The sequence below is a fragment of the Pristiophorus japonicus genome, chromosome 6, assembly GCF_044704955.1.
Source record: "Pristiophorus japonicus isolate sPriJap1 chromosome 6, sPriJap1.hap1, whole genome shotgun sequence".
Taxonomy (NCBI): Eukaryota; Metazoa; Chordata; class Chondrichthyes; family Pristiophoridae; genus Pristiophorus; species Pristiophorus japonicus.
This window is the reverse complement of record NC_091982.1, coordinates 255,626,849-255,652,856: the sequence shown is the minus strand read 5'-3', so window position 1 is coordinate 255,652,856 and position 26,008 is coordinate 255,626,849. Positions and strand designations below refer to the sequence as shown.

General features: G+C 46.1%; 1 protein-coding gene across 4 annotated transcripts in view; it reads right to left on the bottom strand.

Annotated features, from left to right (window-relative positions):
• rasa2 (RAS p21 protein activator 2) overlaps positions 1-26,008 on the bottom strand; it is a 238,845-nt gene that overhangs the window by 13,887 nt on the left and 198,950 nt on the right. For 3 of the 4 annotated variants that reach the window (XM_070883864.1, XM_070883866.1, XM_070883867.1), the window contains 3 exons: positions 14,807-14,881; positions 8,200-8,282; positions 804-1,021 (listed from right to left, as the gene is read on the bottom strand). In XM_070883864.1, coding sequence (XP_070739965.1) covers positions 804-1,021; positions 8,200-8,282; positions 14,807-14,881 — 376 coding nt within the window. The remainder of the gene's footprint in view (positions 1-803; positions 1,022-8,199; positions 8,283-14,806; positions 14,882-26,008) is intronic. The other variant, XM_070883865.1, reaches the window with a different exon arrangement.

Here is a 26,008-nt window from a genome sequence, read left to right as displayed (position 1 = left end):
CCGGGTCCAGTCGGGGAGCGGGAACAGGAGCGCGGGTCGGGTCGGGTCGGGTCCAGTCGGGGAGGTGGGGAGCGGGAACAGGAGCGCGGGTCGGGTCGGGTCCAGTCGGGGAGGTGGGGAGCGGGAACAGGAGCGCGGGTCGGGTCCAGTCGGGGGGGGGGGCGGGAAGCGGGAACAGGAGCGCGGGTCGGGTCCAGTCGGGGGGGCGGGGAGCGGGAATAGGAGCGCGGGTCGGGTCCAGTCGGGGGGGCGGGGAGCGGGAATAGGAGCGCGGGTCGGGTCCAGTCGGGGAGCGGGAACAGGAGCGCGGGTCGGGTCGGGTCGGGTCCAGTCGGGGAGGTGGGGAGCGGGAACAGGAGCGCGGGTCGGGTCGGGTCCAGTCGGGGAGCGGGAGTTGGGTCTGGTCCGGGGGGGGGGGGGGGGGGGGGGGGGGGAAAGAGAAAAAGCAGGAGCTGGCCGTGGGAGGAGTCTTATTCACGCAGCCCCAGTGAGGCCATTCAGCCAGGGCTAGGGGCTGCGTGCTTCGGGCCCCTCCCACACAGTTCGGCGCCTGGAGCTACTGCACTTGCGCGCCCACTGTAGCGCGCATGTGCAGAGGTCCCGGCACTGTTTTCAGCGCCGGGACCTGGCTCCGCCCCCCACAGCTCGTGCTGGCTGCGCCGAGGGCCAGAGGACCTGCAGGTAGGTGGAGAATACCGAGGATTTTTTTAGGCGCACTTTGTGGCGCGAAAAACGGGCGTCTAGGTCGGGACTGCGCCGTTCTAGGCGCGTGTGGAAACTTGGGCCCAATGAGAATGACTTACCCAGTACAGTTGGCGCACCCCATAGCTTTTTCATCTGTTTTTTTGCAGCAGAGCCAGCTTCCAGATAAAAAAGCACAAGGATGGTAAACATGCAGCCTTTCCTGATTGCAACGGCTCACTCTGGTGATTATCTCAATCCATTCATTGGCCTCCACACAATTACTGGCTTGAACATAAAGTGGTCTTTCAGGTCTTTCAATACTGAGGACTTGAAACATCTGAAACAAAAATGTATTGTTATTCAAATCTACTTTGAGTTTAACATAAAGGGGAATCCAAAAGTTTTCTATGGGCATACAAATAGTAAATGGGTGGTAGGAGGGGTGGGGCTGATTAGGTACCAAAAAGGAGATCTACGGATGGAGGCAGAGGGCATGGCCGAGGTACTAAATTAATACTTTGCATCTGTCTTTACCAAGAAAGAAGATGTTGCCAAAGTCAGTGAAAGAATAGGTAGTTGAGATACTGGATGGGATAAACATTGATAAAAAGAGGATGTACTAGAATGGCTGGCTGTACTTAAATTAAATAAGTCACCAGGATGGAATGGAATGAATCCTAGAATGCTGAGGGAAGTAAAGGTGGAAATTGCGGAGATACTAGTCATAATCTTCCAATCCTCCATAGATACGGGGGTGGTGCCAGAGGACTGGAGAATTGCAAATGTTACACCCTTGTTCAAAAAAGCATGCATGGATAAACCCAGCAACTACAGGTCTGTCAGTTTAACCTCGGTAGTAGGGAAGCTTTTAGAAATGATAATCTGGAACAAAATTGTCACTAGGACAAATGTGCATTAATTAAGGAAAGCCAGCACGTGTTAAAGGCAAATCATGTTTTACTAACTTGATCGAGTTTTTTGATGCAGTAACAGAGAGGATTGATGAGGGTAATGCGGTTGATATGGTATACATGGACTTCTAAAAGGTGTTTGATAAAGTGCCACATAATAGGCTTTCCAGCAAAGTTGAAGCCCATGGAATAAAAGGGACCATGGCAGCATGGATACAAAATTGGCTAAGTGACAGGAAACAAAGAGTAGTGGTGAACAGTTGTTTTTCCAGATTGGAGGAAGGTATATACAATGGTGTTTCCCAGGGGTCGGTACTAGGACCACTGCTTTTCCTGATATATATCAATGACTTCGATGTACAGGGCACAATTTCAAAATTTGTAGATAACACAAAACTTGGAAGTACAGTGAACAATGAATGAGGAGGATAGGGATAGACTTCAAGGAAGACACAGGCAGGCTGGTGGAATGAACAGACACGTGGCAGATGGAATTTAACGCAGAAAAGTGTGACGTGATACATTTTAGTAGGAAGAACGAGGAGAGGTACTATAAACTAGAGGGTACAATCCTAAAGTGGGTGCAGGAACAGAGAGACCTGGGGGTATATGTACACAAATCATGAAGGTGGCAGGGCAGGTTGAGAAAGCGATTAAAAAAGCATATGGGATCCTGGGCTTTATAAGTAGAGGTATAGAGTACAAAAGCAAGGAAGTTATGATGGACCTTTATAAAACACTGGTTCAGCCTCAACTGGAATATTGTGTCCCATTCTGGGCACTGTGGATAGACTGGAGAAGCTGGGGTTGTTCTGCTTAGAGCAAAGAAAGTTGAGAGGAGATTTGATCGAGGTGTTCAAAATCATGAGGGATCTAGACAGAGAAAAGAGAGAGGAAACTGTTCCCATTGGCGGAAGGGTCAAGAACCAGAGGACACAGATTGAAGGTGATTGGCAGAAGAACCAAAGGTGACTTGAGGAAAAACATTGGCTATGATCTGGAATGCATTGCTTGAAAGGGTGGTGGAGGCAGATTCAATCGTGGCTTTCAAAGGAGAATTGGATAAGTAGCTGAATGGCCTCCTTCTGTGCTGTAGCCATTCTATTCTATTTTATTCTATTCTATTGAGTCCTTGATTGAAAATGAAGGGCTAGGGGAGTTCAAAGAGACACTTGCATTACTTCTTTAGGCCTGTTTTGTGTATGTTAACCAAAATGATCTTTTACCGGGAAGTGAGCAATGGATAGGAAAATCGGCATTATAATTCCACGAGAGAAACTAAATTCAGATACAATATTTTGTTAAAGCTAAAAGAGGACAAAGAATCGCACGGTCTGTTGATTAATCTAAAGCATGCAACTCCCCAACACTTCACACTAAATTAAAGACTAGTAGAGCAATCAGCTTAAGAAAAAAAATCAAAATAGTCCGAACATTAACTTGCTCTAACCAAAAGTTTAATGGATGCTGCTGGACTGGAGATGTAAATAGTGATCCCCAGGGACCAGTGCTGAGACCATTGCTTTTCTCAGTATTTCATTTAAATAATTTGGACTCAAGTATGAAGGGCTCAATATCAACATTTGCAGACATAAAAATAGGGAACATAGTCAACGGTGGTGAAGAGAATTTCAAGTGACTTCTAAAGGACATAGCAGATTAATACCTTCCCTTCATCATGTCAGAAGTGGGGCTGTTCACTGATGATTAGTGTTCAGCTCCATTGATAATTCCGCAGATAATGAAGCATTCCATGTCCACATGCTGCAAGACCTGAACAATATTCAGGCTTGGGCTAATAAGTGGCATGTAACACTCGCACCACAACCACCTCTCCTTGGCATTCAATGACATTACCATCGTTGAATCCCCCCTACCATCAACATCCTGGGGGTCACCTTTGAGCAGAAACGTAACTGGACCAGCCACATAAATTCGGTAGCTACAAGAGCAGGTCAGAGGCTGGGTATTCTGCAGCGAGTGACTTACCTCCTGACTCCCCAAAGCCAGGAATGCAATGGAATACTCGCCACTTGCTTGGATGAGTGCAGCTCCAACAATACTCAAAAAAGCTCGACACCGCCCGTTTGATTTGGACCCCGTCCACCAGTTTTATGCTGAATTTGCTCTTCCAGGATATGTCTGTCAGATAGCTCTGCTGCTCATTTACATAGCTCCGCTGCTCATTACATTAGCTCCACACCCCCGCCGGCTCAATTTATGTCAGTAATGTTCTGGTGTAGATTTACACCCCAAAATTAAGGCCCAGTACAACTGAAGTCACCTGATATTGGTGTAATTGAGGTTTCTGAAGTTTTCTTTACCAAGACCAGCACTATACTTAACCAAGGTGTTGGTTAGTCTTCATACACCCGAGATTTTTCAGACCCTTACCCCCCCACTCCCATCCGCATGTTCAGAAGGACTAAATAGCTGGAATGCCCTTCCCAATGGATATTCCACTGTTTTGCATAATAATGAAAGTGGAAGAGCAGCAGCACAGACAAGAGGCTTTGAAGCTCACTTGCTATGTTTGCATTGCATTTGCACTTGTTTTATGAGTTTAAAAAAAATGTTTCTGGCATAGGTAAATGAGCTCTGCAGAAAATATAGGTGCAACTTTGTGTCAGCAAGATCAGTGCAAATGGAATAGAGAACATTTTGGACCAGTGTGTCCAGTTCTGGATACCTTAGTTTAGGAAGTACATCAAGGTCATGGGGATGATACAAAAAGGATTAATAATGATGATGGTGATACCAGGGATGGCGTTAATAATGAACGATGAAGAAACAGTAGTTCATTAGAGCAGTGAAGGTTAAGTGGAGATTTAGCATACATCTTCAAAACTATGAAAGGTTTTTATAAAGTAAATCAGGAAAAACTAGTTTAAGTAGTTGGTGAGTCAGAAACAGGAAGGATTACATATAAAATTGCCACCAAAAGAATGAGGGGAAAGGTTAGAAGATTTTTTTTTAAAACAGAGGGTTGTTACAACATGGAATGCCCCATCAGAAATAGTTGTGGAAGCAGAATCCAGAATAGTATTTAGAAGGGGTGGATAAATATTTGAAAAAGAAAAATAATGTAAGGTAGGGTATGGGGAAAGGTCCGAGGAATGGGACTAAGGAACCTGGAGCATGTGCAATGGGCTGAATGGCTGCCTTCTGTGGTATAAGATTGAATGAATCCAAAGCAAAGTAGACATAGACTGACTTTTTATGGCAAACAGTAACCTGATGGATTCTAATTATTGTATTTAAAAAATCATCAATGGGATTTTGGCGTTGCTGGCAAGGCCAGCATTTATTGCCCCTCCCCAATTGCCCTCAAGCAGGTGGTGAGCTGCCTTCTTGAACTGCTGCAGTCAGTGTGATGTTAGGTAGGAAGTTCCAGGATTTTGACCCAACGATCATGCTGATATAAGTCCATGTCAAGAAGGTGTATGACTTGGAGGTGATGGTGCTCCCATGCGCCTGCTGCCCTTGTCCTTCTAGGTGGTAGAGGTCGCGGGTGCTGTCGAAGAAGCCTTGGTGAGTTACTGCAGTGCATCTTGTAGACACTGCTGCCACGATACGCTCGTGGTGGAGGGAGTGAATGTTTAAGGTGGTGAATGGGATGTCAATCAAGTGGGCTGCTTGGTCCTAGATGGTGTCGAGCTGGAATGTTGTTGGAGCTGCACTCATTCAGGCAAGTGGAGAGTATTCCATCGCACTCCTGACTTGTGCCTTGTAGATGGTGGAAAGGTTTTGGTGAGTCAGGTGGTGAATTACTCACCATAGAATACCCAGCCTCTGACCTGCTCTGGTAGCCACACAGTACTTATGTGGCTAATGGTGACCCCTAGGATGTTTATGTTGGGGGATTCGGCGATGGTTATGCCGTTGAATGTCAAGGGACGGTGGTTAGACTTTCTCTTGTTGGAGATAGTCATTGCCTGGCACTTGTGTGGCATAAATGATACTTGCCACTTATCAGCTCAAGCCTGAACGTCATCTAGGTCTTGCTGCATGCAGGCATGGACTGCTTCATTACCTGAGGAGCTGCGAATGGAACTGAACACTGCAATCATCAGCGAACATCCCCACTTCTAACCTTACGATGGAAGGAAGGAAGGGTCATTGATGAAGCAACTGAAGATGATTGGGCCTAGGACACTGCATTGAGGAACTCTTGCAGCGATGTTCTGGGACTGAGATGATTGACCTCCAGAAACCACAACTATTTTCCCTTTGTGCTAGGTATGACTAGCCAGTGGAGAGTTTTCCCGATTCCCACAGACTTCAAATCACACACCAGCCTGACTTGGAACTATATCACCGTTCCTTCATCGTCGCTGGGTCAAAATCCTGGAACTCCCTCCCTACCAGCACTGTGGGCGTACCTTCACCACTGCAGGCGTTCCTTCACCACTGCAGTGGCTCAAGAAGACGGCTCATCACCACCTTCTCAAGGACAATTACGGATGGGCAATAAATGCTGGCCTTGCCAGCGATGCACACATTCCATGAACGAAAAAAAAAAATCAATGCTTTATTTCAAAGTTCAAAACAATTTAACCATTCCAACACTTTGGCATATTGAAGCAGGTGCTGACTTCCTCTCCATCTTCATAATGGGCCCAAGTTTCGGGACGTGCCTAAAACGGCGCAGCCCCGACCTGGACGCCCATTTTTCGCGCCAGAAAGTGTGCCTAAAAAAAAATTCCCTATTCTCCGGCTCCCTGCAGGTCTTCTGCAGCCGGGCGCAGCGCAGCACGAGCTGTTGGGGACGGAGCCAGGTCCCTGCGCCGAAAACAGTGCCGGGACCTCTGCACATGCACGCTACAGTGGGCGCGCATGTGCAGTAGCTCCAGGCGCCCAAAACTGTGTGGGAGGGGCCCGAAGCACGCAACCCCTAGCCCTGGCCGAATGGCCTCACTGGGGCTGCGTGCATAAGTCTCCTCCCACGCCCAGCTCCTGCTTTCCCCCAACCCAACCAGACTCGACTCCCCCCTGGACCTCTGCGACTCTTTCCCCCCCCCCTCCCCGACTCTCTCTCTCTCTCTCCCCCCCACCCCGCGACTCTCTCTCTCTCTCTCTCTCTCCCCCCCCCCCGCGACACTCTCTCTCTCTTCTCCCCCGCCCCGCGCGACTCTCTCTCTCTCTCTTCCCCCCCCCCCCGCGACTCTCTCTCTCTCTTTCCCCCCCCCCCCACCGCGACTCTCTCTCTTCCCCTCCCCCACCCCGCAACTCTCTCTCTTCCCCCCCCCACCCCCCTGTAAATCTAGCCCGAGGTCTTGGGCCCAGCCATTCAGCCTCCTTGTCTCCTTCCCCCTCCCCACCCCTCTCCTTCCCTCCCCCCTCTCCTTCCCTCCCCCCCTCCCCCCTCTCTTTCTCCTCCTCCCTCCTCTCTCTCCCCTTCTCCCTCCTCTCTCCTTCTCTCTCCTTCTCCCCCTCCCCACCCCACCTCCCTTCTCCCTCTCCCCCCCACCTCACTGTCAGAAACACAGGCACTGACAGAGAGTGAGAGACACACACATAGACAGACAGATAGAGACACTGACAGAGACACACTCGGGGGGGCCGTCCCAGCATGCTATTGAAGGACTCCCGGTGCTGCAGTCGGTAAGTAGAAAATGTTTTATTTATTGATTTTTAAAAAATTTTAAATTTTTTTTGGATTGATTTATTGGTTGATTTATTGATGTATTCATCATTTATTATTGATGATGGCTCTTTATTTGTAAAACTGAAGTGTTTAATGTTTGTAAACTTCCCTTTAAACCCCCTCCCCCCCCATTCCCTACGCCTGATTTGTAACCTACGCCTGATTTTATAAAGTGTAGACAAGGTTTTTTCGAGCGTACAAAAATCTTCACTTACTCCATTCTAAGTTAGTTTGGAGTAAGTTTTCACTGCCGAAACTTTGAAAACAGGCGTAAGTGGCCGGACACGCCCCCTTTTGAAAAAAAAAATTCTGTTCCAAAGTGAAACTGTTCTAACTGACTAGAACTGGAGCAAACTAAATGCCGAGAATTCCGATTTCTAAGATACTCCGTTCTACACCAGTTGCTCCAAAAAATCAGGAGCAACTGAGGCCGAAACTTGGGCCCAATAATTCAGAAGACAATTTTAAGCTTAGTTCCAGCAACAAAAAGGATTACTCAACTATTCATTACGCGTGCCAGCTCTGTACTTTCAATGCCATTTAGAAGTTGAAACGAATGGTGGGTCTAACATTGCCTTCATCCAAAACTTCAGTTTTCAGGACAGCGGAAAGTTTTTTTTTTACATCTTTCAAGATTCATTAACATTTAACTTTCCTATTTCTACCCCAACCAGGGCTAAACTCAGAACTTGTGGGGCCCCTACGGGCGTGTGCGTACCTCTTAAACACCCGTAGTGGGTGCAAATTCAGCCCCATTGTTTCAGGTCAATGACCTTTCGTCAGAATGGTTCTGACACAAGGTCGCTGACATGAAACATTAATTCTGTTTCTCTCTCCACAGATGCTGCCTGGCCTGCTGACTACTTCCAGCATTTTCTGTTTATATTTAAGAAAAAACAGCTTCTGTTTAGTTATATGTACTTCCATAAGCTACTTTAGAATGGAGTTATCACTTACATTTTTTCTGTTGAAGCATTTTTCTTCAAGTTTCTCAACTGCAACAATGTTCTTAATCAGGATGCTGTACAGGGACTCTTTAGCTGTACAAACAGATTCAACAAACAGTTAGGGTTCACCTGTATTGGACAATTTATAAATTAATAAAATGACATTTCAGTGAGAGTTGGGTACCCAGTCAAGCCACAGTATTTACTAAATAGGAACGATTAAAGCAATGTTTTTCACAACACTGTAATGCTTCTGTTACTGTCGAGTTGACCGTATAAAGTAAAAGATTCAGAGTTTATACATTTCCCAGCCTCACCCACAATACTTTTTAAAATATCTGATCCAGGTCAAACGTGATTACATTTTTTCCTGTTTCCATCTTAAAGCAAGTTTAATACTTAAGTTGAGCCGTATGGAAAACCCAAATTCCAATAGACAGGTGGATGCACTGGAAATGAATGGCTTCATAGCTCATTATGTGCTAAAATCAGGTTAGATCCACAGCCAAAAATTAGCTTGTGATTTCTGAGGAAACTTTAGCATTTGATCACTTGCCAATTCAATGAGGTTTTCCTCATCCTTTGATGATTAGTTGTAGGTTTTAATGTGATAATAGGATTCCTGACTCATGTATCACCTTTTGTATTGCCAGATTCTGGAAACACTTCTGCAACTGATCCTACAGCCAGGCAAGTGTTGGACACTTTCAGCCGACAGACTTGCGCAGTCTTCCACTGTCACAAAGGGGCAGATAGCCCTTCTTCATTCACAAAACAAGCTCGTGAATGAATGCCTCAATCCGATCTTTTGAAACAAAAATACTGAGATCACATCTGAGGTGACATACTGATTGAATTCAAATCTTCAAAATCAGGGACAATAGCGTGGTGGTTATGAAACTGAACCAGTAATCCAGAAGTCTGGACCAATGTTCCCCCTAAGGTGCGTGGCTGCACACCAATACCGAGATGAGGAGGAATTTCTTCACCCAGAGAGTGGTGAACCTGTGGAATTCTCTACCACAGAAAGTTGTTGAGGCCAATTCACTAAATATATTCAAAAAGGAGTTAGATGAAGTCCTTACTACTAGGGGAATCAAGGGGTATGGTGAGAAAGCAGGAATGGGGTACTGAAGTTGCATGTTCAGCCATGAACTCATTGAATGGCGGTGCAGGCTAGAAGGGCCGAATGGCCTACTCCTGCACCTATTTTCTATGTTTCTAATCGGGAGGTCCCGCGCAGGCTGCTTGCAGGCTGCTCGAGATGCCGCACATGTGCGGCTGCTACAGCAAATTGAAAGGGACCGTGCACCAGGGGGAAAAAAAAAAAGAGGGAATAGTGGTCTGGACTAATAATTCAGAGAATGTGCGTTAAAAATACACCATGGCAATATGAGAATTTTAATTCAATTTTTTTTAAAATCTGGAAATAAAAATTTGGCATCAGTTAAAAATAAGTGACCATGAAGCTATCAGATTGTTATAAAAACCCAACTTTGGGCAAGGAAACCTACAGTCCTTACCTGGTCTGGCCTAAATGTGACTCCAGTCCCACATCAATATGGTTCATTCTTGACTGCCATAGCAACCCACGTAGTTGTATCAAACTGCTACAAAAATAAGTCTGGACGGACCACTCAGCTGCGAACGAGGCATTAAACTGGACATGACGAGGGTATACACTGCAAAGTTCGCCTCGGTAACATCTGGGGACCGGTGCCAAAGTTGGGTGAGCTGTCCCACAGACTAACCAAGCAACAGCCTGACATAGTCATACTCGCAGAATCATACCCATCATCCAGCATCCCAGGCTACTCCATCACCATCACAAGGTATGCACTGTCCCACTGGCACAACAGACCCACCAGAGGTGGGGGCAGAGTGGTATAGAGTTGGGTGGAAGTGGGACTGGGAATCCTCAGCATTGACTCCAGTCCCCATTTAGGTTAAACTTGGGCAAGGAAACCTTTTGCTGATTACCATGCATCATCCTCCCTCAGCTGACTAAATCAGCACTCCATAGAAACATAGAAATTTACAGCACAGAAGGAGGCCATTTCGGCCCATCATTTCCGTGCCAGCCGACAAAGAGCCGCACGGCCCTCGGTCAGCAGCTCTGAAGGTTACATATAAACCTATGAACAATGAACAATGGCGGATAGATAAAGAGCATCCGGCCCAACCAGTCCGCCCCACACAACTGCGATACCCCATGTATCGCAACATTTTACACTCCACCCTATAAAACCTTTTAAGGTTTCATAGCCAGACGTATCAATTAGGCAGCAGTCAGTATGGTTTGTGCAATGGATTAGATTTATTAAGCTTACAGCAATAGTATATACTTAACAAAAAGCGACAGTTGCCAAAAGCTCACAGGCCCAGGTCCCTGGAACGCCCGCGCGCAGGTCAATGTTGTCCGAAATCTGTACGTTGTTACTCCAGCCGTCTCTGTACTAAGGCATTCTTTAAGTATCGATGTTTTAACCAATTTCTTATCAAAAGTTCACTTGGCCAGTGTCCATATATGGTCTTGAACAAAAGCACCTTGTTTAATTGGTTCCAATGGGTGAAATACCATTGTCACGCAAAACCAGAGCTGGCATGTGGCCACGCCTGTCTCCAGTAATTTTCCATCAATGCCTGCTTGACCATATTATCTTGTTTATAAATTCTTTCATCTCCTTGGAACCTGTCTTGTTTATGCTACTGCGTTCTAACTGTTGATTAGACCGACTCCAATTTCTACTTTATTATAATAATGTGACTGTAGCTCGCTAGTTTGTTATTTGAACCTAGTCAAAACTGAGATCAGCGTGCATTCAAGAAGCTCCTAACATTCCCATGCTCAGAGAATCATGGGTAAGATTAATTTGGTCAATGACTACAAATTGAATATATATTTATGAATCTCTAATACTAGTCTTTCGTAGAACCCCACCCGGTGCCATGCGATCTCCTGGGAGAGGCATAAAAACCTAGGCCAATTGGGGAAAACAAATCTGGGAAAATTCCTCTCCGACCCATCCAAGCGATCGAAACTAGTCGAGGAGATCAGTCTGGCCGTATTAGATTTCCTGACGTGCTTACCATCGTATCTGCACGAGCCAACAAGAGGTTATCCAGTCTAGTCCCACTTATCAGCTCTAGGTCCGTAACCCTGCAGGTTACGCCACTCCAAGTGCCCATCCAAGCACCTTTTAAATGTGGTGAGGGTTTCTGCCTCTACCACCTTTCCAGGCAATGAGTTCCAGACCCCACAACCCTCTGTGAAGAAGCTTCCCCTCAAATCCCCCCCTAAACCTTCCACCAACCACCTTAAACCTATGCCCCCTCGTAATTGACCTTTCCACCAAGTGAAATAAGGCCCTCGATATCCTCTATATCAAGGCCCCTCAAAATTTTATACACCTCAATGAGGTCTCCTCTCAGCCTCCTCTGTTCCAAGGAGAACAAACCCAGCCTATCCAATCTGTCCTCATAGCTAAAATTCCAGGCAGCATCCTTGTAAATCTCCTCTGCACCCTCTCCAGTGCAATCACATCCTTCCCAAAACACAGTGACCAGAACTGCATGCAGTATTCCAGCTGTGGCCTAACCAGTGTATTATATAATTTAAGCATAACCTCCCTGCTCTTGTATTCTATGCCTCGGCCAATAAAGGCAAGCATTCCGTATGCCTCCTTAACGACCTTATCTACCTGGCCTGCTACTTTCAGGGACCTGTGGACAAGCACTCCAAGGTCCCTTTGTTCATCTGCACTTCGAAGTGGCCTACCGTTTAATGTTTTTACTCTTTCCATATTAGCCCTCGCCAAGTGCATTACCTCACACTTCTCCGAATTAAATTCTATTTGCCACTGTTCTGTCCACCTGACCAGTAGATTAATATCCGCCAGCAGTTCATGACTTTCCTCTTTTTTTTAAAAATCAACCACACAGCCAATTTTAGTGTCATCTGCAAACTTCTTAATCATACCCCCATATTCAAATCTAGATCATTGATGTATACCACAAAAAGCAAGGGACCCAGTACTGAGCCCTGCGGAACCCCACTGGAAACATCCATCAACCATTACCCTTTGCTTCCTACCTCTAAGTCAATTTTGGATCCAACTTGCCACTTTGCCCACGATCCCATGGGCTTTTAACCTTCGTGATCAGTCTGCCATGTGGGACCTTATCAAAAGCTTTGCTAAAGTCCATATACACTACATCATACACACTACCCTTATTGACCCTCCTGGTTACCTCCTCGAAAAATTCAATTAGGTTAGTCAATCATGATCTTCCATTAAAAAATCTGTGCTGACCATCACGGATTAATCCTTGCCTTTCTAAATGTAGGTTTATTCTGTCCTTCAGGATTTTTTCCACCACCGAGGTTAGGCCGACAGGCCTGTAATTACTCGGCCTATCCTTTTCTCCTTTCCTAAACAAGGGTACCACATTAGCAGTCCTCCAGTCCTCCGGCACCTTGCCCGAATCCAAAGAGGACTGGAAAATGATGGTCAAGGCTTCTGCTATTTCTTTTTTTGCTTCGCTCAACAGCCTGGGATGCATTTCATCCGGGTCTGGGGGCTTATCCACTTTCATAGCCGCTAAACCATTTAATACCTCCTCTCTCACTATGTTTACTTCATCCAGAATTTCACACACCTCCTCGATAGCAGTATCTGCATTGCCCCTTTCCTTTATGAAAACAGATGCAAATTATTCATTAAGAACCATACTAACATCTTCTGCCATCACACACAGATTACCCTCATGGTCTCTAATAGGCCCTACCCTTTCTTTAGTTATCGTCTTGCTCTTAATATATTTATAGAACATCTTTGGGTTTTCCTTAATTTTACTTGCCAAGAATCTTAGCATTCCTAATATTCTTTTTAATTTTATCTCTGAACTTTCTATATTCCCCAGATATTCTACAGTATTTAGCCGTCGGTATATGACATAAGCTTCCCTTTTTTTTCTTTATCCTCCCCTGCAAGTCCCTAGACATCCGGGGGGCTCTAGAATTGTTATTCCCACTCTTTTTCTTTAAGGGCACATGTTTGGCCTGAGCCCTCCGGATCTCCTCTTTGAATGCCTCCCACTGATTTACCTTCAAGTAGCTGTTTCCAGCCCGCTGTGGCCAAATCACTTCTCAACTTAGCAAAGTTTGCTTTTCCCCCCAAGTTAGGACTTTTATTCCTGGTCTATCCTTGTCCGTATCCATGTTGAACACCACTTGGAGGAAATATCAAAGATAATATGGCATAGAATGTACTGTGGGTGGGAAACCTCAATGTCCATTGCAAAGAGTGGCTTGGTACTACCACCACTGATCGAGCCCTGGAAGATATAGCTGCCAGACTGGACTTACGGCAGGTGGTGAGAGAAACAACACAAAGGAATAACCTATGTAACCTCGTCCTCAAAAATCTACCTGTTGCAGATGCATCTTGCACAACATTAGCCAAAGTGACATCTTCTTGGAGACCTAGTACTGTTTCGTGTGGCACTACCACCATGCTGTGGGATAGATTAACATTTCTAGCAGCTCAAAATTGGGCATTCATGAGGCACTATAAGCCATCGGCAGCAGGAGAGTTGTATATCATCACAATCTGTAAACGCATGGCCTGGCATATCCGTCACTTCTCCAGCACCACCCAACCAGGTTCAATGAGAAGTGTAGGAAACCATACCAAGTACACCACCATGCGTAGTTGAAAACGAGATGCCAACCTGGTTAGGCTACAACACAGGGCTACATACACGATAAATAACAAAAGCAGCATGCTATAGACACAGCTAAGTAATCTCACAAACAGATCAAGTCAAAGCTCTGTAGCCCTACCACTAGTTGCAAATGGTGGTGGACAATTAAACAAATAATGAAACTCAGTGAGTATCTCCATCCTTAACATTGGAGGAACCCAGCACTTGAGTGCAAAAGTCAAGCTGAAGTACAGGTATCTGCAACTACCTTCAACCAGAAAGGCTAAGTGGATAATCGTTCTCGGCCTCCTCCTGAAACTCCCACCAATATAGATGCCAGTCTTCAGCCAATTTGATTCACTACACGTGATATCAAGAAACGGTTGAGTGCACTGGACACAGTTTTTTAAATTCATTCACGGGATGTAGACGTTGCCGGCAAGGCCAGCATTTATTGCCCTTCCCTAAATGCCTTCGCGAAAGTGGTGAGCTGCCGCCTTAAATACAACCGAGTGGCTTGCTGGGCCACTTCAGAGGGCAGTTAAGAGTCAACCACATTGCTGTGGGTATGGAGTCACATATAGGCCAGACCAGGTAAGGACAGCAGATCTTCTTCCCTAAAAGGACATAAGTGAACCAGATGGGTTTTTAACAACAATCCTGTTACTAGCTTTTTATTCCAGATTTATTTTTAATTGAATTTAAATTTCACAGTTGCCGTGGTGGGATTTGAACTCATCTCTCGATCATTAGTCCAAGATTCTGAATTACTAGTCCAGTAACATAACCACTATACTACTGGGCCCTAATAGCATCCTCGCTAGTAGTACTAAAGATAATGGCCCTGAAATTCTAGTCGGAGGCTTCCTTTGTACGAATGCTGCCGACCCGAAATTTCTCTACGAATGTACCTGGTGGTCCAGGAGATGCATTGGATTCCGGTCGGAGGCTTTCTCTCCACGCGCTTTGCAGCGCGTCCGCGTCTTCTAGATACAGACAGAGAAGCTGGAGTCACGAGGACCTGGACCACCAATCACTCTGCAGTATTTTCATTGATAGTAATGGGAACTCTGATTTTACGAGTTCTCATTACTATCAATGAGATAATCCCCTAAAGCACCCAAACACAACATAATAAATTAAAAAAACACCACACATATTTAAAATTAATTGAAATTAAAGTTAATTAAATGTTTTAGAAAAAATTTTAGTTTTTTTTTTAAAAAAGTGTTTTAATGGGGTTTAAAATAAACTTACCTTCATGGATAAGGTTTTTATTATAAAAATGTGTATTTAAATTTTATTTTTATATGCTTTAAAACTCTTACGCTGGTAAAAGTAAGCTATGTGCCAAAAACCAGCTTTTGCGAGGTCTCGCCGGGCCTGTACGTACGTATGGCGAGGCCGGAATTTCAGGGCCAATCTTATATTGATGGCCTCTAGTTATGCACTTCCCCACAAGTGGAAACATTCTCTCTGTATACATTATCAAAACCTTTCATAATTTTAAAGACTTCTATTAGATCACCCCTCAACCTTCTTTTTTCCATGAGAAGAGACCCATAGCCTGGTCAGCCTTGCCTGATATCTATACCCTCGCATTTCTGGTATCATCCTTGTAAATATTCTCTGCACTCTCTCTAGTGCCTTTTATAATATGACGACCAGAACTGTCCGCAGTACTCTAACTGTGGTCTAAACCAAGGTTTGATACAGGTTTAGTAGAACTTCCCTACCTTTATACATCTAGAAATAAACCCTAGTGCTTGGTTTGTTTTTTTATATGGACTTGCTATAACCTGCTCACTGCTCAGTTTGAGTTCCACCAGGATCACTCAGCTCCAGACCTATTACAGTAAGTGGGGATCAGGGGGGAATTCCCCAGTGGCTGCGTTATACCTGGCCCAAAGGAAGACATTTGTTGTTGGGAGATCAATCATCTCTGCCCCAGACACTGCTGTAGGAGTTCCTCAGGGCAACTATCTTCAGCTACTTCAATGATTTTATCTCCATCATAACGTCAGATGTGGGGATGCTTGATAATGATTGCAGTGTTAAAAGGTCCATTCATAAATCTTCAGATAATGAAGCAGTTCTTACTCCCATGGAGCAAGAGCTGGCCAACATCCAGGCTTGAGCAAATAAGTGGCAAGGAACATTCACATCGCAAGTGCCAGGCAATAACCATCTCCAACAAGAGAGAGCGCATAACAACCTCCTCCCCATTACATTACCAATACACAGTCCCCACCATCAATATTCTGTGGTTCACTATTGATCAGAAACTCATTTGGACCAGCCACAAACACCGTGGCGACTAGAGCAAGTCAAAGGCTAACTATTCTGTGACAAGCTGCTCATCTCCTGACTCCGCATCTACAAGGCACAGGTCATGAATGTGATGGAATACTCCCCACGTGTGAAGGCAGGTGCAGGTGCAAAGACACTATAAGCTCAACACCATTCAGGACAAAACAGTTTACTTGATCAGTACCTCATCCACTAGTCTAAATGTCCACTCCCGCCACCACCAGTACTGTGGCTGCAGTATGTACTAATTACAAGATGCACAGCAGCAATTTTCCAAGGCTTCTTCCCAAATTGGCAACCTACGTCACCTAAAAGGATAAGGGGCACGAAATTGGTGGACATACCGTTTGCGGATCGCCAACATATTAGAATAATAACTACATACTGCCCGTCGGAAAATTCATCAGTGACAAACCGCTGGGCGATATGCATACTGTCCACCCATGCACACCGCCGACATACTGCCCAAAATGTAACAAATTGAGCACTTACCACCGACCCTGGAAAAGGTGGTTTTAAGTCGATCTTTAGTCGGCGGTATGCATCTTTATCTGTAAAATAAAAAGGTTATCGCTCACCCACCCCCCCAACAATCTCCTCCTAAGTAGCTATGTCCTCCTCCCCAACTGGCGATCCCTCCCCCACCCCGCCCCACAGCAGCAATCTCCCCTCTTTCTCCCCCCCCCCCCCCCGCCCCACAGCAGCAATCTCCCCTCTTTCTCCCCCCCCCCCCACCCCCCGGCCCACAGCAGCAATCTCCCCTCTTTCTCCCCCCCACCCCCCCGGCCCACAGCAGCAATCTCCCCTCTTTCTCCCCCCCCCCCCAACCCCCACAGCAGCAGCAATCTCTCTCTCTCCCTCTCCTCTCCTCTCCTCTCCTCTCCTCTCCTCTCCTCTCCTCTCCTCTCCCCCCCCCCCCCCCCCCCGCCCATCCACATACCTACACCTTGCTCTCAGGCCGGCAATCTCCATGGATTCTCGTCAGTGCCTCTCGGGGGGGGGGGGGGGGGGCGGGGGTTCACAGCAGCCTGCTCACAACTCAGGGCCTGAAGATTCCCGAGTGAAAATGACTCATCACCCAGACATCGCCGACTGCACTCCGCTCCGCCCGCTGCACTCCACTCAGCATGCCGCCGAGAAAAAAGTGCCGAAAATCACGCATACTCCGCCCCAGCAGTACCCGGCGGTACGAAACGACATACCACCGGCATACCGACGAGAAATGGGCGGACGACCAATTTCGCCCCCAAGAACAAGAGATGCATGGGAACACATCCACCTCCAAGTCACACACCACCCTGACTTGAATATATAATCGCCGTTCCTTCATTGTCATTGAGTCCAAATCCTGGAACTCGCAACCTAATATTATTGTTGGAGCACTTTCAGCACATGGACTGCAGCGGCTCAAGTCGCGACCCTCCACCACCTTCTCAGGATAACTAGGGACGGGCAAAGTAATGCCAACCTCGCCCGTGATGACCACATCCCACAAATAAACAAAAAATATATGCTAACAAAGCAGCTCAGCAAAATTGAGGGGGTGAATGCTATCTGCAAGAGTGTTCAAATGCAGTGCAGAATCAGGTCTTTTCCACAGACAGCCAACAGATTGATTGTCCAGCAACAACTGCTGCTGATTCACGTCCAGCACTTCTCAACACACAAATAGTAAATTAACTCAATATGCTGCGATGAAATTCAGATTTGTCAGGATGAGCCAAAGCCAATAGCTTACTTTTGAAATGCTATTATAAAGGAAAATGCAGATGCCAACATGTGTACAGCAAATGAATAAACAACCTGATCATCTGTTTTCAATTGCACTGAAGGAGAAATGTTGTTCAGGGCACTTGGATAACACCATGTTCTTTTTTTTTTTAAAATAGTGCCATGGGATCGTATGTCTACTTGAGCAGATAAGTGGGAACTCCGTTTAACATCTCATCTGAAAGATGGCACTTCTGACAATACAACATTTGCTCAGTACTGCACTGTGTCAAGCTGTTAAATTACTGCTGGCCACATAACCCGGACCAAAATCTATTTAAATTTGAGGCTTAGTAGTATTAACAATACGTATCAAAACACCTTGTGGCTCCAACTCTTTTCCAGTAACACGACTCTGTGTATGAACCATTGTTTGCCCCAGGAGCTCAGCCACCTTCCTTTGATAAAGTTGAAAGGATTTACTAACAGCTGAACGCATGGTTCCAGATGCTGAGAAACCTGCAGTCACATACTGCCATTTGTTTCCACTCCACCAAGGACTAAAGATGCCATGCAGAAGTGAAGCTATTATCAGTTCGAGCTGGTCTACACCCTAAAAATGTACCCCCAGCAGCTGATAGTTTGAGCTCCAAATTGCAGAGTGTAGTGTTCATGGGATGTGGGCAATGCTGGCAAGGGGAACCAGTGGATGTGGTGTATTTGGACTTCCAGAAGGCATTTGACAAGGTGCCACATAAAAGGTTACTGCACAAGATAAAAGTTCACAGGTTTGGGGGTAATATATTAGCATAGATAGAAGATTGGCTAAATAACAGAAAACAAAGAGTCGGGATAAATGGTTCATTCTCTGGTTGGCAACCAGTACCTAGTGGGGTGCTGCAGGGATCAGTGCTGGGACCTCAACTATTTACAATCTATATTAATGACTTGGAAGAAAGGACTGAGTGTAACGTAGCCAAGTTTGTTGACGATACAAAGATGGAAGGAAAACAATGTGTGAGGACACAAAAAATCTGCAAAAGGACATACACAGGCTAAGTGAGCGGGCAAAAATTTGGCAGATGGAGTATAATGTTGGAAAGTGTGAGGTCATGCACTTTGGCAGAAAAAAAATCAAAGAGCAAGTTATTATTTAAATGGAGAAAGATTGCAAAGTGCCGCAGTACAGCGGGACCTGGGGTTACTTGTGCATTAAACACAAAAGGATAGTATGCAGGTACAGCAAGTGATCAGGAAGGTCAATGGTATCTTGGCTTTTATTGCAAAGGGGATGGAGTATAAAAACAGGGAAGTCTTGCTACAGCTATATAAAAGGTATTGGTGAGGCCACACCTGGAATACTGCGTGCAGTTTTGGTTTCCATATTTACGAAAGGATATACTTGCTTTGGAGGCAGTTCAGAGAAGGTTCACAAGGTTGATTCTGGGGATGAGGGGGTTGACTTATGAGAAAAAGTTGAGTAGGTTGGGTCTCTACTCATTGGAATTCAGAAGAATGAGAGGTGATCTTATCGAAACATAAGATTATGAGGGGGCTTGACAAGGTGGATGCAGAGAGGATGTTTCCACTGATGGGGGAGACTAGAACTAGAGGGCATGATCTTAGAATAAGGGGCTGCCCATTTAAAACAGAGATGGGAGGAGAAATTTATTCTCCCAGAGGGTTGTAAATCTGTGGAATTCACTACCTCAGAGAGCTGTGGAAACAGGGACATTGAATAAATTTAAGACAGAAATAGATAGTTTCTTAAACGATAAGGGGATAAGGGGTTATGGGGAACGGGCTGAGAAGTGGAGCTGAGTCAATGATCAGATCAGCCATGATCTTATTGAATGGCAGAGCAGGCTTGAGGGGCCGTATGGCCTGCTCCTATTTCTTGTTCTTATTGCCCATCCCTAATTGCCCTCGTGAAGGTGTGATTAGCTGCCTTCTTGAACCGCTTAAGTCCGTGTGGTGAAGATACTCCCATAGTGCTGTTAGCGAGGGAGAACCAGTATTTTGACCCAGTGACGAAAGCGGCGATATATTTCCAAGTCAGGATGGTGTGCGACTTGGAAGTAATGATGTTCCCATGTGCCTGCTGCCCTTGTAAGTGGTAGAGGTTGCGGATTTGGGAGGTGCTGTCGAAAAAGCCTTGGCAAGTTGCTGGAGTGCATCTTGTAGATGATACACACTGCAGCCATGGTATGCTGCTGGAAGAGGGAGTGAATGTTTCAGGTGATGGATGGGGTGCCAATCAACCCGGCTGCTTTCGCCTGGATGGTGTCGAGCTGCTCGAGTGTTGTTGGAGCTGCACTCACCCAGGCAAGTGGAGAGTATTCCATCATACTCCTGACTTGTAACTTGTAGATGGTGGAAAGGCTTGAGAGTCAGGAGGTGAGGCACATGCCGCAGAATACCCAGCCTCTGACCTGCTCTTGTAGCCACAATATTTGTGTTTTTGGCCAATGGTGACCCCCAGGATGTTGATAGTGGGGGATTCAGCAATGTCAAGGGGAGGTGGGCAGACTCTCTTTTGTTGGAGACAGCCATTGCCTGGCACTTGTGTGGCGCGAATGTTACTTGTCACTTATTAGCCCAAGCCTGAATATCGTCCAGGCCTTGCATCTTGCTGCATGTGGGCATTATCTGAGGAGCTGCAAATGGAATTGAACACTGTCCAATCATCAGTGAATATCTCCACTTCTAATCCTATGATGAAGGGAAGGTCATTGATGAAGCAGCTGAAGATGGCTAGGCGCAGGACACTGCCCTGAGGAACTCATGCAGTGATGTCCTGGGGCTGTGATGATTGGCCTCCAACAACCACAACCATCTTCCTTTGTGCTTGGTATGACTCCAGCCAGTGGAGTGTTTTCCCTGATTCCCATTGCAATCAATTTTACTCGGGCTCCTTGATGCCATACAAAGTCTAAACGTAACCTTCTGCGGTTTGGATTTCGAAAGGCATGGTGGAGCAGGGCAACACTGAAACTTTGCCAGCAACAAAGATTTTTTTTTAATTCAATGAAAAATTTATCACATTGATTGTTAATCCTGGAAATTTTAGCCAAGCAATATGTATAGTGTCTCTACATTTACAAGATTGCTTACACTTCAAAAATACTTAATAGGCTGCGAAGCACTTTGGATTATCCCGAGGTCATGAAAGGCATGATATCAATGCAAAATCTTTTTCATTTGCACTCAAATTCAGATTGTAGAATCAGTTTTGGAAGTGCCAGTATGAATTGGCTCTCCAAACCCAAAACAAACTCGGGAGCAGTTCATTTCATGTTCATTGACTGGACCATGCTGCCAGATTCCAGATAATTGGCAAATTTTAGATTTTAACTCAATTTTCCCCAGTGATTTGCACAGTTTTTTTTGGCACAGGTCGCATTTTTTGGCCTTACTTAAAAAATAAAAGTTACCAATCAATTTGCACCAACGTAACTCAGTTAGTTACAATTATTTTTTTAGGTTCGTTTTTTTTCCAGTCAAAGATGGCGTGACCTGCCACCCATGCCAATTCTGGCCAGTTTGGCAAGTTTGGCCAGCTGAGAGTTACTCCAGTTTTTCTTAGGCCAGTGTATGTGGCCTCTGTAGAAAAACCTTCTGGAGAGTTAAGGAAATTGGCGCAGGTAAGTAAATCAGTGCAGCAGATGCCCAGACAGCAGCAGCAGGAGAGGCGAGAGAGAGTGGGAGTGGAAGACTTTCGGGTATAGTTAGGTGTGGGGACCGGAAGGGAGGCCAGGTGGCCTGGGATAGGCGCAGGGACCATCATCGGTAGGCCATTCGGCCTGGGATAGGCGCGGGGACCATCATCGGTAGGCCATTCGGCCTGGGATAGGCGCGGGGACCATCATCGGGAGGCCATTCGGCCTGGGATAGGCGCAGGGATCGGGGACAGGAGGAGGCCATTCGGCCAGGGATAAGTGCGGGGATCGGGACCGACATCGGGAGGCCCTTCGGCCTGGGATAGGAGCGGAGACTGGCACCAGGAGGGGTGGGGTGAGACTTTAATAATTTAATGGCGGTAAGTTGCTGCAATGTATTTTAATGTGCTTGTGCAGGTTGCGTGCCGGCTGTATGTTTCACTTTCCAGCCTCAGCCCGCATTGTGTCCCTAGTTATCGCGATAACCCGATCTTTTTGGCGCAGATCAAGGCTTCACCCCCAAAACTAAACGACAGGCTAGGTGGCGCCAAAATGAAAAAATCAAAACGGGGAAATTTGGAAAACATTTTTTTGGCATACTTGGGCCCCCCAAAAACGGGCATAACTCTTCAAGTACGCAAACAACAGCTTGGGGGAAAATTGAGCCCATGGTCTTTGTTTTTGGTCAGTATTACGCTTGGTTTTTCTCACTACAAAACAACCCATTACTACGTGAAAAACAGCACTCAGTCGTTTACGACACTGCAAATAATGCAGGAAGCTTTGCTGTTAAGCATGTAAAATGTTGCTGGTAGAAGGCATCATGTCACATACCTCTGTGCATATACACTCAAAATTAAAAAGTTAATCCTGCAGAGTATCTTTTACACAAGACATGTTTATCAGAAAACAAATAGAACAGTGAAATGAGACAACTTTTCTGAAAGCAGTGACTTGGGTCAATCATTAAATAAAGCTACGCCCAACATTTTAACCGATGACTGGACATGACTACAGAAGTCTTGGTGCATAATGGCCCTGAATTCGAGGTGCTAACGCACCTGTGGGGGTCCCGCAAGTTCTGGGTTTAGGCATGCGAAGTGCATTCGCCTAACCCGGAACTTGCAATCTGTCAAGAATCCTCTTGACAGATTGCATGCATCGGGAAGTAAAGGGCCTCCGCCGTTGGAGAGATTTGCCCAACTCCTCCTGCCCAGCGAATGTCCTTGAAATTGTTATGCCTGATAAAAGCAGGAGTAAGGTCTGCTTTTATCAGCACAAGACTTGTAAAGGACAGAAAAAGGCAAAAGTAATTTAAACATTTAAAATCCTGTTAAATAAAGTAAGTTTATTTTTAGACCCTTTAAAATATGTAAATTTATTATTCAAAACATTTTTTTTGTTTTAAATAATTAAATTCCATTTTGATTAATTTTAAATGTGATGTTTTAAAAAAAATTTTAAGTGCTTGTGTGTTTTTTTTGGGTATTCTCATTCATACTTATGCTGATTCCGTACATACGGAACTCAAGTATGAATGTGAATACCCCTTCTTTGATTGATTGGGCCGGCCAACGGGATCCCAGGGACATATACGAAGCGCCCACGTCCCTGGGCCTCTACGTAGGTCTTCGCGTAGAGGCCCAGGACCGCAAGTCTCCAATTCCCCCAGATCACCAGATAGATTCGTAGAAATTTTTCAGGTCAGAGGCATCGCCTGCAGGAAGCATCCGACCGCAATTTCTGGGCCAATATGGTTGGATTAGCCCAGTGTAAATCCGGCTCTTATCCATCGCCAGAGCAACACAACAGAGAACCCCCACCTCAACTAGAATTGAACAATGATTGACAGCAAATCAGAAACTTGAAATGCAGAACAAAATTGTTTTAAAGAGTCTGTGCTCTCAATTTCCCTGGGGTAGGCAAGTCCCTCGCAGCTTGAGAATCACTGTTGCCTGGTATGGATCTCAACATTGTGCAGAAAATGTTTTCTACTCAAGCTAACGTGGGTTTGACGATTTAAACCGGCAGAAAACCAGCCATTATGGTATTTTGATTCAGAATTTTTCACTTGGCAAGATATGGGCAGGGAGAGAATTTTCTGACAATTGCAAGATAACCATTTATTGACATTTGTGCTTCTCCAGCAGCACAGCTACATATAAACTGTGAACAACCGTCAAATGATAATTTTGAAGTAATTATTTAAATGATAAATATTGACAACAGTATGGGAGGCTTGGAGGAATTACTCGCATTGGTCGTGAAAGGAAAACAAACGAAAAACTGAAATTAAGTCAGAATCTTTTAGAACAGAACGGTAAGAAAAAGGCACAGTATTGCAAACTCCTATGAGATTGTGCTGTAAACATCCATTTACTTTTGGACTTCTCTAGCATAGAGCCGGCACAGACATGATGGGCAATGTCCTCTTTCTGTATCGTAAACAGATACGGCATTTCTACTCGCTCATTAACCAGACTGACTGAAGTGATATTTATTAATCTGATCTAACGCAGATACGTAGATTATTGGAAAAGGAATTCTCCAGCTTTAAGGAACCAAACGTGAGCATCCAAAGGTTGCATGTGATCAGCAGTCTGGAATTGTGTTACATCTGGTTAGTCTGAACACAAATATGGTGCTAATTTAGCACATATTGAAACAAATAAAATTGTGGAAGAACTCTGGAGATTTACTTGACATTAAAACAACCTGTGCTCTCTGTTGGAACACTTCCAAATTAAGAGAAAACAGTCACTTATTCAGCAGTACATTGAATTATATATGTGCTATTCAGGTCCAGAAGGGGATTGGTTTTTAAATTTGAATTCCTCCAGGTTGAACCGAGTTGAGCTTCAAATTTTATATTGTATCCATCACTAAGATCGGTTACTTACACTCACTTCTCCATTTAACTGCTCCCACTTGCGGCCAATAAAATTCTTATCCATGCTTTCATTACCTCCAGACTCCACTTTTACAATGTCCCTATCGCTGGCCTCCTGGTCTCTTGTATCCCTTATATTCTAACCCCATGGTTCTTTGGCAGTAACCTTCTGTGTATCCTCTCTTTCTGCCCCATCAGTGATGCTGCTTCAGCTGTCTTGACCATGCTTTTGGTCAGCTCCTCTACTCTTCCACTACTACTTAGCATTCATTTTTGCTCTGTAAAACATCTTGCGATATTTTCTATGTTAAAGGTGATATATATATATATATATACACAGATGCAATGCCTAAAATCCGGAACTCGCGGGACAGAGGTCGTTCCGGGTTTTCGATTTGCTTTCTGACATCATGAATCCGGAAAAACCCCCGAGGCCAGGTTCGGGTATTTCTGGATTTCAGAACGTCAGAAAGGGGTGGGGGATTCCCGCCGAGGAGCCGTTTGAGCAGGGCCGGTCCCGCCGAGGTGGTGATCGGGTGGGCCAGCCCCGCCGAGGAGATTGCCGCCCAGCGGGCTGGCCCCGTCGGGGTGGTGTTCGGGTGGGACGGTCCCGCCGAGGTGGTGTTCGGGTGGGCCGGCCCTGCCGAGGAGATTGCCGCCCAGCGGGCCGGCCCGTCGGGGTGGTGTTCGGGTGGGCCGGCCCTGCCGAGGAGATTGCCGCCCAGCGGGCCGGTCCCGCCGAGGTGGTGTTCGGGTGGGCCGGTCCCGCCGAGGTGGTGTTCGGGTGGGCCGGCCCTGCCGAGGAGATTGCCGCCCAGCGGGCTGGCCCGTCGGGGTGGTGTTCGGGTGGGCCGGCCCTGCCGAGGAGATTGCCGCCCAGCGGGCCGGCCCTGCCGAGGTGGTGTTCGGGTGGGCCGGCCCTGCCGAGGAGATTGCCGCCCAGCGGGCCGGCCCGTCGGGGTGGTGTTCGGGTGGGCCGGCCCTGCCGAGGAGATTGCCGCCCAGCGGGCCGGTCCCGCCGAGGTGGTGTTCGGGCAGGCCAGCGAGGAGACCCCGAGGTAAGGGCAGCAACGGTGAGGCGAGCGAATGATGAGGCCCCCCCTCCCCCGAGGTTGGCAGGGTTGTCGGGTCCAGATTCCGGAAGACCCTGCCACCGATCGGTCCGGTTCACGGAACAGTCCGGAACTTCGGATTCTCGACGCTGCACTTGTATTAGCAAGTCGTTGCTACTGCAAGTGCTGAGTCCAAAGTTTTTGTTTAATATTATAAATTATTCCATTTTTCAACATTGTCTTGTCTACAGGATTGCGTTTTATGGGAAAACTTTTACATAGGAACAGGAGCAGTGTATTCAGCTGCTTAAGCCTGTTACACCTTCAATTTGATCATGGATGATCTGCACCTCAACTCCATTCACCCATCTTTGTTCCATATCCCTTCATAGCCTTACCCAACAAAAATCTATCGATCTCAGTCTCAAAAATTTCCATTGACCCCAGCATCCACAGCCTTTTGGATGAGCGAGTTTCAGATTTCCACTACCC